The sequence below is a fragment of the Poeciliopsis prolifica genome, unplaced genomic scaffold (genome assembly GCF_027474105.1).
Source record: "Poeciliopsis prolifica strain line A6 unplaced genomic scaffold, Auburn_PproV2 SCAFFOLD006, whole genome shotgun sequence".
NCBI classification, from domain to species: domain Eukaryota; kingdom Metazoa; phylum Chordata; class Actinopteri; order Cyprinodontiformes; family Poeciliidae; genus Poeciliopsis; species Poeciliopsis prolifica.
Genome location: NW_026562381.1, coordinates 9,856,898 through 9,869,303, shown reverse-complemented (window position 1 = coordinate 9,869,303; position 12,406 = coordinate 9,856,898). Strand labels below are relative to the sequence as shown.

Below are 12,406 nucleotides of genomic sequence, written 5' to 3'. Positions count from 1 at the left end.
TTATCACCGTGGCACAAGCCTGGAAACATCCGTTTGTTACGTTCTCTGCAGATGTCAAAGCTCAGTCACAAGATTAAAGATTGCAGTGCAAATTAGTTCACATGAGCGACGGCACAGAGTTGTTATTCACAGTGGATTAATAAAAATCATGACACTCGAGTGTTCAAAACAGAGCGATTTGAAAAGAGTTGTGCCTCAAAGTCAACGAAAGTTCATGGGTGGAGTAATTATTGTTTAGTGCAAAGAATATTGAGCGTAATGAGAATGGGAAAATGGTTATGCAGCTGAGGGTAAGCCACTGTGCTTCATGCTCCAGTTCTGATGTTCAGATGCATTTGTTGGTTTTTTTTAGCAGTGGACACAGATCAGCATGACACCTCTCTAATGTGAGCTGAGCTCATTTTTTGTTTAGCTAACTTTAACTTCCTCTAAATTAATTTTTCCAGATGAATGATAATTTAATTAGTTGTTTTGTAAACTTTCAGTTTAATATAATTCAACATCTGTGTTGATGTTTCGGTTATCAACTCCGAATTCATCAAGTAGTTGGATGATTATACACATGCTTTTATTTTTAAGTGGCTGTTTATGTTCTATCTTTTTTGCTACAAGTTATTAAATTTAACAGCCTGAACGGTACCATAAAAAATTATTTGCTTTGGTCATTTTTAAGATATATATTTTTTAATATTCCAAATAAAATATTTTCAAATTTAGGTGTAGTCAACTTTAAATACGATCGAGAAAAAATGCATGTAAAACTTTCCTCCTTTCACCTGCAAGTTTTATTATACGGGAGATTAATCAACAAGCATAACCACAGCCCACACAACACTCCCTTGTGGCTCTGCCATTACATAAAAGTTAGAAGTGGATCAATCTTTGCACATAATTTGACCCTGAAAAAGAAATGTAACTTGAAAGGCTATTGAATTGCACAATCATTACAGGGAAGTATTAAAATTGAAAAGTAAGCTATCTTTCCCCACTTCTTATCTGTAAAATTCAAGGACAAACTACAAGATATGATAAACTCACTGAAACTGTTGGGAAAAAAATCCCTAGTGTTTGTTTGTTTGTTTTTGTTTTTGTTTTTTTTTTTTTACTATTTCAGTTACTAATTTACTTTTCATTGTAGGTTTGTTTTTTTCTCTATGCGTAGTCTTATTTAATCCTTGATTATATTTCACTTGTACATGTTTAGGAGTTGCTTTTTTCAAGATCCAAGATATCTGATATTGATGCCATAGTTGTTATAATTAGAGCTTCAAAGGTTAGCAAAAATAACGTTTTAGTAAGCAGAACCCACCACTTCTTTCAGTCCGAACCACCATCGATTCTGATACATTTTTTAGCAATTTGAGCTACATCTCCAGCAATGGGAATATGAGCGTCAGAACTGAATTACAAAGCCATGAAAGAATGTAGTACAGTCTTACGAATCATTTTTCTTTTACATCACGTTGAGGGCTGCAAGAGGAATTATAATTTCTGCTGAGAAACATAAGGTCATGTCCTCCAGGTGGCCTCTTCTGGCTGAATAAAGGAGGTGAAAGGAAGCAAAAAATGATTCAGGAATGGTGCACAAGTAGTTTTAGGTATTATTGTTGCCTACAGGTCTTAAAAATTTCAGTCCAATTAGGCATCTAAAGGATGTGATATAATAAGTGAGAAGATGCATGAAATCCCCACTGAGCAGTTTGCAGATCTTAAAGTTTATGCTTGTTTACCACTGTAAGTATTACAAAATAATTTTGCCTTGTTTTCTTTTAGTTTGTGTGTGATTGAGCCTATAAATAATAAACATGGCATGAAACAGATATATGGCGTCTGTTTCTGTTTAAAAGAACAAACTTTTCATAACTGGTACTGTGGAAAATCATAAAAGTTTGAGCACCTCTAAACTGTATTATTTCAATGTAATTTAATGGCATTGTGGGGCAGAAGGTCTCTGAAGGTGTGTGTGTGTCGGGGGGGGGGGGTGTCGGCATCACATCAGTCATAAAAACAAATTTTAAATCTTCAAGAAGAAAGGACTTAAGTTTCCTCACAATGAATAAGGTTGAGCACTCTAACCAGGGTGTTTTTTTAATAACAAGATATTTTTCCAGGCTCATATTGACACAGTCACCCATAATATTGTGTTGAAAGTAGAAATTTTCTTGCATCCATATGCAGTTGTGTTTCACCTTTGATCCAGCTTTGCTTTTGTAACCCGGTACATTCGCTCACTAACGAGGCTGTGACAGTTTTAAACTTGCCATAAAATGGATGGAAAGAAATTAGTTGCACATTCTAACCGGCAGTCTGGTGGCAACGCTCAAATAAAAAGGAATGCAGGGGAAGCAAAAGGTCAGGCTAATTAAATATCAGCAGAGAACATCTTACTAAATGAATCCTTCAAACAAAGGACCAATAAACACACTTATAGAGTGTACTGAAAAACCTATTGCAGATAACTTTGTAGCTTAACATCGGGAATAACTGCTTTTCATAAGTGTACCTTATATCAGGTCACCTTATCCACTGACTATAATCTGCTGGTGAGTTGGATCCAGTGACTGCTTTGTATAAAGAACATGAAGGAGCTGATGCCTAAAGTTCATTGGTGCCCGCCACTCCAGCTGTTAAGCCGCTGTTAGTTGAATTGGGCATCTTCTCTTCAGAGATTTTCAGCATCTACTAATATGAAGAAACTCCAGGTCCCACCGAGAATCTGCTGTAGGGACCATAATATGTCTTAGAATGAGCTGGACAGTTTTGCTACAAAGAAGAAAGACTACACAGAAGATATTCTCACTATGTCACCAACATGAAAGCAGTCCTATTAGAAATGCAAGATGCTGTTTGGAGAGGCGAAATGGTCCAAGTGAGAAAGCAAAGAAAAAAGGAAATCTTTTCCTGCTGGGGGTGAGAAGTTCAGCTGTTGAACTCAACAGGAAAAGTTTCGCATCATTAATCCCTGAATAGTTTTGCAAAAATAGTCTTTATTGCTTCTTAAAAGTAGAAATCATTCACTGTAGTCTCGCTTATCTCCAGCGCTAACTGAATGGTTCATCGCAGTACAACATAAAGAGACAATGGACAAACAACCAGGCACATGCCCACTAATATTTAATGTGTGTGTGATTGTGTTTTTGGACTGCCAGAGTACCCGGAGACAAATCATATGTTTAACAAGCAAACTCCATTCAGAAAGAAACAGGCCAGGTTTCCAAGCCAAACTTTCTCATGCCATCCACACCTCCACCATGCAGCCCAGAGTGACATTTTTACAAATCCGTTATGACATCCCTAGTCACCAATTTCTGTTACATTTTCAACACATTTTCTCTGTTATTTGACAGTCATGTTTCAAGCTGATGTTCAGATAAGTCTGATTTTACACTGCAGCTCACACATTTATAACTTGTTAATATAGGCTGGCAGTTTCCATTAACAAAAGATCAGAAGGGTATTTTTAGAGAAGTGGAGAGCCAACAAAATGCTTTAATATTCACTATTTTTCAGCCCAGAAGAGTTTAATAAATGGTATACTGCCACTGAGGGTTTCCATATCACTCCATCTTCCCGTGCAACTTTGTTTGTACGAGAGCATGTGTGAGAAATAAAAGCATGAATAAAAGGCTACAAAGCAGATTAAAATTAGTAGCAGATAATCTGATGTTTACAATTTCTGTTAGTGTTTGAATTTGCAGAGACATAACTTCATATAGTAAGACACCTTTCAGTTAAAAAGCATTTTGCAAAAGAGGACAATAAAAAGTATTAGGCAGTCCAATTAATAAAATGCATTAACTAATTGACAGTGATTAGTGCAGAGGTTGGCAACCCAACATGTTGAAAGAGCCATATTGGACCCAAAAAACAAATCTGTTTGGAACCGCAAAAAAAGTAAAAGCCTTATATAAGGCTTATAAAGAAGGCAAAACAGGCTCTGGGTGTTTATATTAGCGTATTATCAAAACGACTAAGTGTATATATATATAAGTAGTATTCATGATTAAATGTTTATTTTCCCTGCAGTGCATCCTGGAAGGAATGACGCGCCACGTGACTCTTCTGTTGCACGATGGTGCTTGAAGTTTAACTCGGAAAATCTGCCCCCAAATGCAGTTTGCATAACGACGATCTCTCTTTGTAAATAATCACCGTTAAGTGTGTGATCAAAAAAACAACAAACAGAGTGTAATAAAACAGCAGCCTTTTGAAAATGTAAAGTATATAAAATTAAATTAGAGCCACTAGGGCAGCGCTAAAGAGCCGCATGTGGCTCTGTAGCCGCGGGTCGCTGACCCCTGACCCCTGGATTAGTGGGAGCACCTCCATGAAATCCAGTTTTGTCATTTTGTTGCTGTGAGGTATGCAGGGTTGTCTCAACTCAAAAACATTAAAAAGACATAAAAACATGAGCAATCTTAAAGAACCTGTCTCAGATAACCAAACTATTCCAAACTATTCTATGTTCATCATTTTACAGTGAATGAAGGGAACAGAACATTTTTATCATTTTTAGTAAAACCCTAAAACTGAACCAATTTGTTTTCTTTACAATGACCCTGTTTAAATTTGTTTGTAGATGTTTCCATGCACAAAACTGAAGCAGTTTTTCCTCAAAGATCAAGAAATGTACTTCCCTCTCTTGGTACGCATGCTGAATACTGACAATAAATACCGGTGAGCGAGACTGGAAAGTGTTTTGTGAACCAGCTGTGGATTTGTAAAACATTACTGAATAAAGAATGGATAACAGAAAAGCAAATGACTGGTCAACAGAAAACTTTGTTTACGAAAGGTAGTAACAAGCTGTCAAATGTGATAAATTGCCTCCTCATGTCAGGAAGAAAGTGAAATAATGAGCCATGACCAGCATTAAGTCCCTATAGGTACAAAACACAACATTAAATCTACAAAGAGAACTAGAGAGCTCATTAATATAACAAAATAAAAAAAATAAAAAACACCAGAGATAAAATATCATCAGTGCAAATATTCACATCAGATATCACTGAACATTTGAAACTTTTAATCTAGGATGAAGAATCACAATCAAAACTCAATGGATCTCTGCAGCCGTGATATAATTTTAGATAGAGAAATAGAATAAACCTGAATAACAACTGAATGATCTGTTCTCTCCTTGACTCAGCTTGCAAAATACTATCTGGTCCCGTGTCAGAGATGATAAAGTGTATCCAGAATTGAAGCTCTTGCTAAGGATGTGTTTGAATGAATTGCGTGCAAATCTGAATTTACAAATCCTTTTTGGAAATTGTAGGTTGCGTTCACCGTCCTCCCGCATTCATTTATCTGTATTTGGATTCTTAGCAGCTTTCATTGTGACAAAGGAAGAAACTATTCCACTTTTTCTTGTATAGCATAAAATATCATTAAGATTAACTGAAGTTTGTGGTTGTAATATGGGAAAATGTGAAACAGTTTCAGGGATATTAACATTTTTGCAAGGCTGTAAAGTTGGTTTGTTAGAAAACAACAAAAATCTATATGAAAATAATTAAAAAATGAATTGAATGCTGCTTTTTTCAGTACCTCTGAAAACATCTCTTCTGTTCTTGAAATTGTGCTTGTATAATTATCCCAATTTAAAGAAAATGGGGGGATAATGACTTGTTTTGCTGTCTGCAATGTCTAAGACTTGTTCTTTGACTCTGTTAATTGCAGTGTTTTTGTTGTGAAACTGTTTGCTATTTTTACACAAATATCTGCATTGTTTTTTTGTTTTTTTTAAAAAGACTAAACTACTGACAGCTCCACTTGCAAAGTGGTGGAATTGGCATTTATTCTATTTCCACTATAGTGACAGTAAATCCTCACCAATAATGTGCGGAGTGAAATAAACAAGCCGGTTAGGAATGATGAGATAATGAGACACAACCTGAGTTTGAATTTCTATTTGCAGCCTAAACTACAAGGCACAAATATATCACAATGTCAATCCAGCATCTCTGTGACCTGAAATGTTCTCCACAAAGACCTCCAGCCTGCAGTCCCTGACTGTGCAGTTTATGTGACTGTAGATAGAGCTAAGAGGTTCTAAGATTGATGGATCAGAAACTGGCTCCACACACACTCCCAGGAACACGGTACATCAGCAAAGCTGCCTCGGGATTGAACCTGCCATCTCTACTACAGAGCTTTAGATCAAGACAGATCGTGAACTATTTACAGTTGTATCAAAATCACGCGGTGCAACATGCTGAGCTATAGCAGGGGCCAAACTGAACTCTGATCCATTATGATCCAGGATTTCGTTTTTTTATCTTTACCTTTACCTTTAAACATTTTTCTTCCACTTCCTTCCTCTTCTCAATTTGACTCCTGCCTGTTGGTAATTCCTGTCAGTGGTTGTTTGAGCCTCTCTGGAGCTCCAATCAACTCGTTCCTCTCCCCTGTGTGACGTTCATAGCATTCCAATTGAGCCATCATTCTGTCAGACTTACCCCTGCTAAGGCAGCAGCAGTGGGAATCACAGGAAAGGGACAAGTTTACCTCAACTTCTCTGTTCCTTCTCTGCATTCGTAGCCTAACAAGTGCAATGAGACACAGACAACATGCAAAAGAGTTGAATCGTTCTTTACCAACTCATTTGATCTAATTTTCATTCTCATTTCTCTCTGGATTATTTTGTTAGCAGACTTGCTGATTTGTTCGATTCTATTTTCTATTTTAAACAAATAATTGACTATTGATTCATTATGGATCAATGGTTAATTAGATCAAAATGAGTTCCAATCAATTAATTAATGACCTCTGCTTTTAAATTATTTTAATGCTGTAGAAAAACCTCCATCCAGAAGAGGGCACTGCTGCATCCTTGAGCAGAGTCATTGACACAGAAACAAAGATGGTGGAGCTATTTTTGAACTGAACAGGGTCTGGTGAGGGATGCAAAGTGCGCTTTTTGGGGTTGTTCTTTGAAATATAAACACTGCAAAACCACCATGTATGTTGTGCAGCACAAGTCAGAATCCTGCGATAATCTGATTTAGGTGTGTTGAAGCAGATTGGAGATGCATTTGCAATAATTTATTAGAATATATAATATATAAGTTTAGAAATTTGCACTTGAACCCCGACAAAAAAGAAGAAGAAGTTCAAAGCACTTAAAACACTTACTCTGTACGGTTTTTAAATCACTCATGCTTTGCTTGTTCCTTGTCTTTTGGGGTTTCAGACTGAGCTCCTGTAAGGAGGAGACAAAGCCCCCGGGGCGGGTCGGACCACAGCTTTCACCTTCTGACTTCCTGGACAAACTCATGGGGAGAACGTCAGGATACGATGCACGCATCAGACCCAACTTCAAAGGTGCGTTGTATGCACCAGCATATTATCACAACTACCATCAATAAAATCCCAAAACAGACACATGGAAACAAGATAAATGCCTGCAAACACTCTGCAGTGAAAGCACATCTTTTGTTTCACAATATTTTCCATCAAGAATGATCATAGCAACTTTCTTTCGATGTTCGAAAAATTATCTTATTGGCTGACAACAAGTTGGAGCCAAAGTTTAGCAATTTCAGTCACTACCTGATTGATTAGTGCTTCAGTTGTTTAAACAGTCCCAACATTTCTGTTTTCTAATTCAACACTCCGCTTACCTTTTCCACTCGGACAGAAATAAAGTTCCAGTTTCTTCCAAATCAAAGGTAGAGCAGCAATCACTTGATTTCCTGTAACATTCTCAGCTGCAATCAATGCACGAAGATTAAAAGTAATGAAGAAACTGCTGACATTTTTCAGAAGCCTCAGGAGATGTACAGTATAATGGGTAGCTTTAACGTGTGCAGCGGTTTAATCTCATAAATCCCAACTTATGGGAGCGATGTGTACATTCAGTCTGTTGTTTCTTCCCTCAGGCCCTCCTGTGAATGTCACCTGCAATATTTTCATCAACAGCTTTGGGTCTATTACAGAAACTACTATGGTAAGTCAACAACTTTTACTTTTTCAGAATAAAAATTGATTGAAATAGATTCCTATATATTAGTTTTAAGATATCTATATTAACCGTCGCTCTACCATCTCCCTAGTTAATACAAAGCAACTCTCAACCAGTTCTTTTCTCTTCCTTGATCTTCTTGCTTATTAATCCCCATACTGCTGGAGCCTCTCATTTCTGTTTCCTGGAGCACAGCAGCGCAACCTTCAGAGACCAACGGGTCACTGACATGCTGATAATGAACTGTCCACTCAGCAATTAAAATGAAAAATTGAAAAACTGAAATGAAAGAGAGAGGGGAGTGAAGAGGTCTGCATTGATAGTGTTATTGCTGCTGGGTCAGCGCAATACAGTCGTGAACTGTTTAAGGGGATCTGAGGGAGTTCCAGAGGAGCAGTCCTCCCCGGTTACAACCAGAACGACGGCACTCGCGATTACAATGTGCTGCTGAACCAAAGTCAGTAAAAACCTGCAGAAAGCTTAAAGAAATAACAATGTAGCCCAGTTTGAACTATTAGAATATATAAACTAGAGGATGAATCAAAACTTTTGCACAGTTCTTTATATTTTAATATTCTAATGAGCCATGGATGCAGTGTTATAAATATTACTTACTGCAACACATGCAATACTTGGTTGAAAATATTCCATCCATCCATCCACTGTGCATACCTGCTAATCCCTGTGGGGTCACGCCAGTTCATGACGGGGCATCCAGCCACACATATTTGGTCAGATATAAAAATATGTAGTTAAACCCAGAATAATTCATAACTCTACAGGATTTAGAGTTATGACTATTTTCCTTCAACTGAGACTTTTCTTTTTTCTTATAGAAAATGAGACGAGTGTTTCTCAAAAGACGATGAGTCTCAATTTTGGAAAAAGAAAGTCTGGTTTAATTTACATTTTATCAATGTATATCCTCCTCATTTATCAATAGAAAATATAACTATTGCAAGCCCTCTTCTAACTGATGATCCGCTTTTTGCATTTCTAATCTGTTATTTTGATAATTTCTTTTTGGTGAATGGCTCCTAAGATTTGAGGTTGGAAAACCTACTGGCGATCACCCTCATTTATTTAGCTCCTTTCATACATTTTCTGTCAAATTCAAGTCAAATAAATAATAATCAAATTATAAATAAGTGCTTCCCTGTCTAACCCAAGCCAATTACCCATAACCTCTGGTTCCAAATCCATATTGCTAATCCAACATTAGCTGCCTTACAGTCATTCACTATTTCATACAAAATCCCTGCAGAGGCAGAAATCACACTGTTTTCAATGAATGAAACAAAGCAATATTCCCTAATACTACAGGGACTCCAAGTTATTGATATTACTGCCAGTGTTGGTAAAATTAAAAGGCAGTTTGAAATCTCCCACGAGTATGAAAAATTTTGAACTTAATTATGCAGTGACCTGATTTTTTTATTATTATTAAAAAAGAGGAATATCTTACAAATTGATGTTTCTTTTTGATATAGCTCTGCCCCATTTTCACATTCCAGTTAAATTTAAAATGTTCCTGAATTATAGAATCAAATGAAAGTCATAAATCCTTTGATGCAAGTGATGTTTACAACTGCTGCCATTTGTTCATTGCGTTCAGTTTTTCTTGACAATGCCAGACATATTTTACATTTTTAAAATAATTTTAATCGATAGCTAAGTCTAATATGTTTATAACAAGCAACATAGTATCTGTCATCCTTACATCTTTAAAATTAGCAGAAAAATCCATCTCTGTTTGTTGTATGTTTTCCATAACTACCTTGAGTTCTTCCACAGGACTACCGACTCAACGTGTTTCTACGGCAAATATGGAACGACCCTCGGTTGGCGTACAACGAATACCCAGACGACTCCCTGGACCTGGATCCTTCCATGCTGGATTCGATCTGGAAACCTGATCTGTTCTTTGCAAATGAGAAGGGAGCCAATTTCCATGAGGTCACGACAGATAATAAGCTGCTGCGGATTTTCCAAGATGGGAATGTTCTTTACAGCATCAGGTGAGTGAAGTCAAAACATGGACAGCAAAACCATTGGATGTGGATGGGTAATTAGAAACCAAATTAACTTCTAGTTGTCTAAAAATCGAATGTAGGTTATTTATTTGTCCTTTTTTGATTCCGCATTCCAGTTGGACTGCCTTAGTCGTATCCTTTCCCTTCACAAACATGTACTAAGTAACCAAAGTCAACTCTGAGTTGATTGAATCCCACTAAGTGTCATGTGGAAAAACAGCTCAAATCAAAAATGTCTCTCAGTACGGTCCAAGAGAGGCAGACAGCAAAGAAATCCCATCATGCAGAACATCTCGACTTCTGTGGATTGCCAAATTTCCAAAGACAAGCACCCTCTGCATCTGTCCACTCATCAAAAGGGATGGAGGGAGCATGGTGAAAAAGATTTAATGAAAATGCCAAACAGAAAGCGTGTGACAGGCTTTGATGGAAGTTTTTAAATGACACTCTGCACTGGGGAAAGGAAATCTTACCGATTTAAGCGTAGCACCAGAGAAGAGGATCTTATTTCTAGTCATGACATGGATGTCACAGTTAAATCTTTTTTCTATTTTCCATAACCATTTTGTTCTGTTTAATGTTGAGTGGCAGATGGATATTGTTCTGGTTCCTACTGGACAAAAAAAAAGCACTCCTGATACTCCAGCATCACATTTCAGATTCAAAACATTATAGCTTCCTTGTTTTCAAAAGGTAAATATTATTGGCTAAATGTAATGATTCCCAAGGGGTTAAGCCACACATATAAGTACAAGATGAAATGTAAAGTTCACAATAAATATGTAAATGCATTGCGAATTTTACCGCTATTCTTCTGATTTTTCACCCACTAACATTGCAGCAGCACTACAAATTAAAAATATGTAAAGTTATCTAAAAATACTATTGACAAGGCAAAAAAACAGTAAATATCTGATTACAATCATGGAGATTCCTGTAGTTCTTGACCAGGTTTTCACACACTGCATCAGGCGGTTTAGATCCCTCAGGGATTTTTCAGGTTTCAGGGCTGTTGGTAGGAAACAGTTTCCTCCAAACTAGCTTGGCTCGATCAGAACCTTCAAATGCTTCTTATGGAGTCACTATGTAAACAGCCTTAGATGCCCTGGCTGTTTGTTTTGCCTCATTGTCCTGCAGAAAGATCCAGCATTGACCCATATTCAGTTCTCTTACTGGGGGAATAAGGAAATCTCTCGATACGTTGCTCCAATATGGAGGAAAGCACTATGATGCTTACCACAATGTTTTATGGTTTCGATCTCATCTGACATGCCTTGCTTTGATGCACCCTCTGAATCATCCAGATAGTCACTTGCAAATTTCAGAAGGGCCTGGACATGAGTTGCCATAGTAAAATGTATCCCCTTCTAAATGGGAGCAGATTTAACAGTTTCTTCCACAGACAGTCCCAGCCAGATTTATCAAGAGGTTTGACTGACAGCAGTATGAGGAAACAATAAAAACACATCTACAAAGTATTAATGGGAATTTAAATAAAATTATGTAACCATAAAGTCATTTTTTTTTATTAAGTACAGTTTTAAGTAAGGTATAAACACTAAACCTGCTTTTTACAAAGTGCAAAAAGGTCATACCAAAGTTACTAAAGAGAAAACTGATTTCTACTGGCCTAAAATTTAGAAATATTATTTAATTTTATTATTTCTATACAAATAGAATCAAAGAGGAATTGACAGGCATCTTGAATTTCTTCCATTTTTGAGTAATTTCGCCAACAACTGTTGCTCACTCACCAACTTGTTTGTTTATCCCAACCTTGTGTAGCTCTACAGTTTTGTCCCTGATGTCCCGAGTCAACTGGAGAGATAGGACTTTGATTAAGTATGTGGACAGGTGTTTTTACACAGGTAACAAATTCAAACAAGTTCACTTAACACATGAACTTAGTGGAGGATTGGAGAGCTTCTTACAGATGAACAAACAGGTCTATGAGAGGCAGGATTGTTGCTGGTTGGTTGATGATTAAAAACTTATTTTGTACAATAAAATGCTAATTTATTATTTAAAAATCAAACAATTTCATTTAGCTTTTTTTCTCTCACGTTTGTGGACAAAAAATGCAAAAACGTTCATTCCTTTTAAAGAAGAAACTCAAAAATATCTTCCCCACTGTAAAAAGATCTTTCAGTTTAAAGCAGGTGGTTATTCCTGGATAAAACACTCCTTAATGTCACCAAAATGAGCCATTCTCAATTTAAGTACACCAGGTTTAAGCATAATCTAGGGTTTAGAAATAATGACACTCACAAATGCACTGATTTGAAAGCTGAAGAGAGACAAAACATTTGTGTCAGCATCACTCAGATCAACGTTTCCAATCCACCGAGCGACTGAGCTGTCACGTAGCTGATTTGCTTCCTAGCTGCGTTTGGTAATTATGAATCAA

At 36.9% G+C, this 12,406-nt stretch overlaps 1 protein-coding gene across 2 annotated transcripts in view; it reads left to right on the top strand.

The window, feature by feature from the left end:
• The window catches only part of LOC129360769 (glycine receptor subunit alpha-4-like), a 47,188-nt gene that overhangs the window by 20,959 nt on the left and 13,823 nt on the right, over positions 1 to 12,406 (top strand). For both annotated transcript variants that reach the window (XM_055031172.1, XM_055031171.1), the window contains exons 2-4: positions 7,196 to 7,326; positions 7,884 to 7,951; positions 9,761 to 9,984. In XM_055031172.1, coding sequence (XP_054887147.1) covers positions 7,196 to 7,326; positions 7,884 to 7,951; positions 9,761 to 9,984 — 423 coding nt within the window. The remainder of the gene's footprint in view (positions 1 to 7,195; positions 7,327 to 7,883; positions 7,952 to 9,760; positions 9,985 to 12,406) is intronic.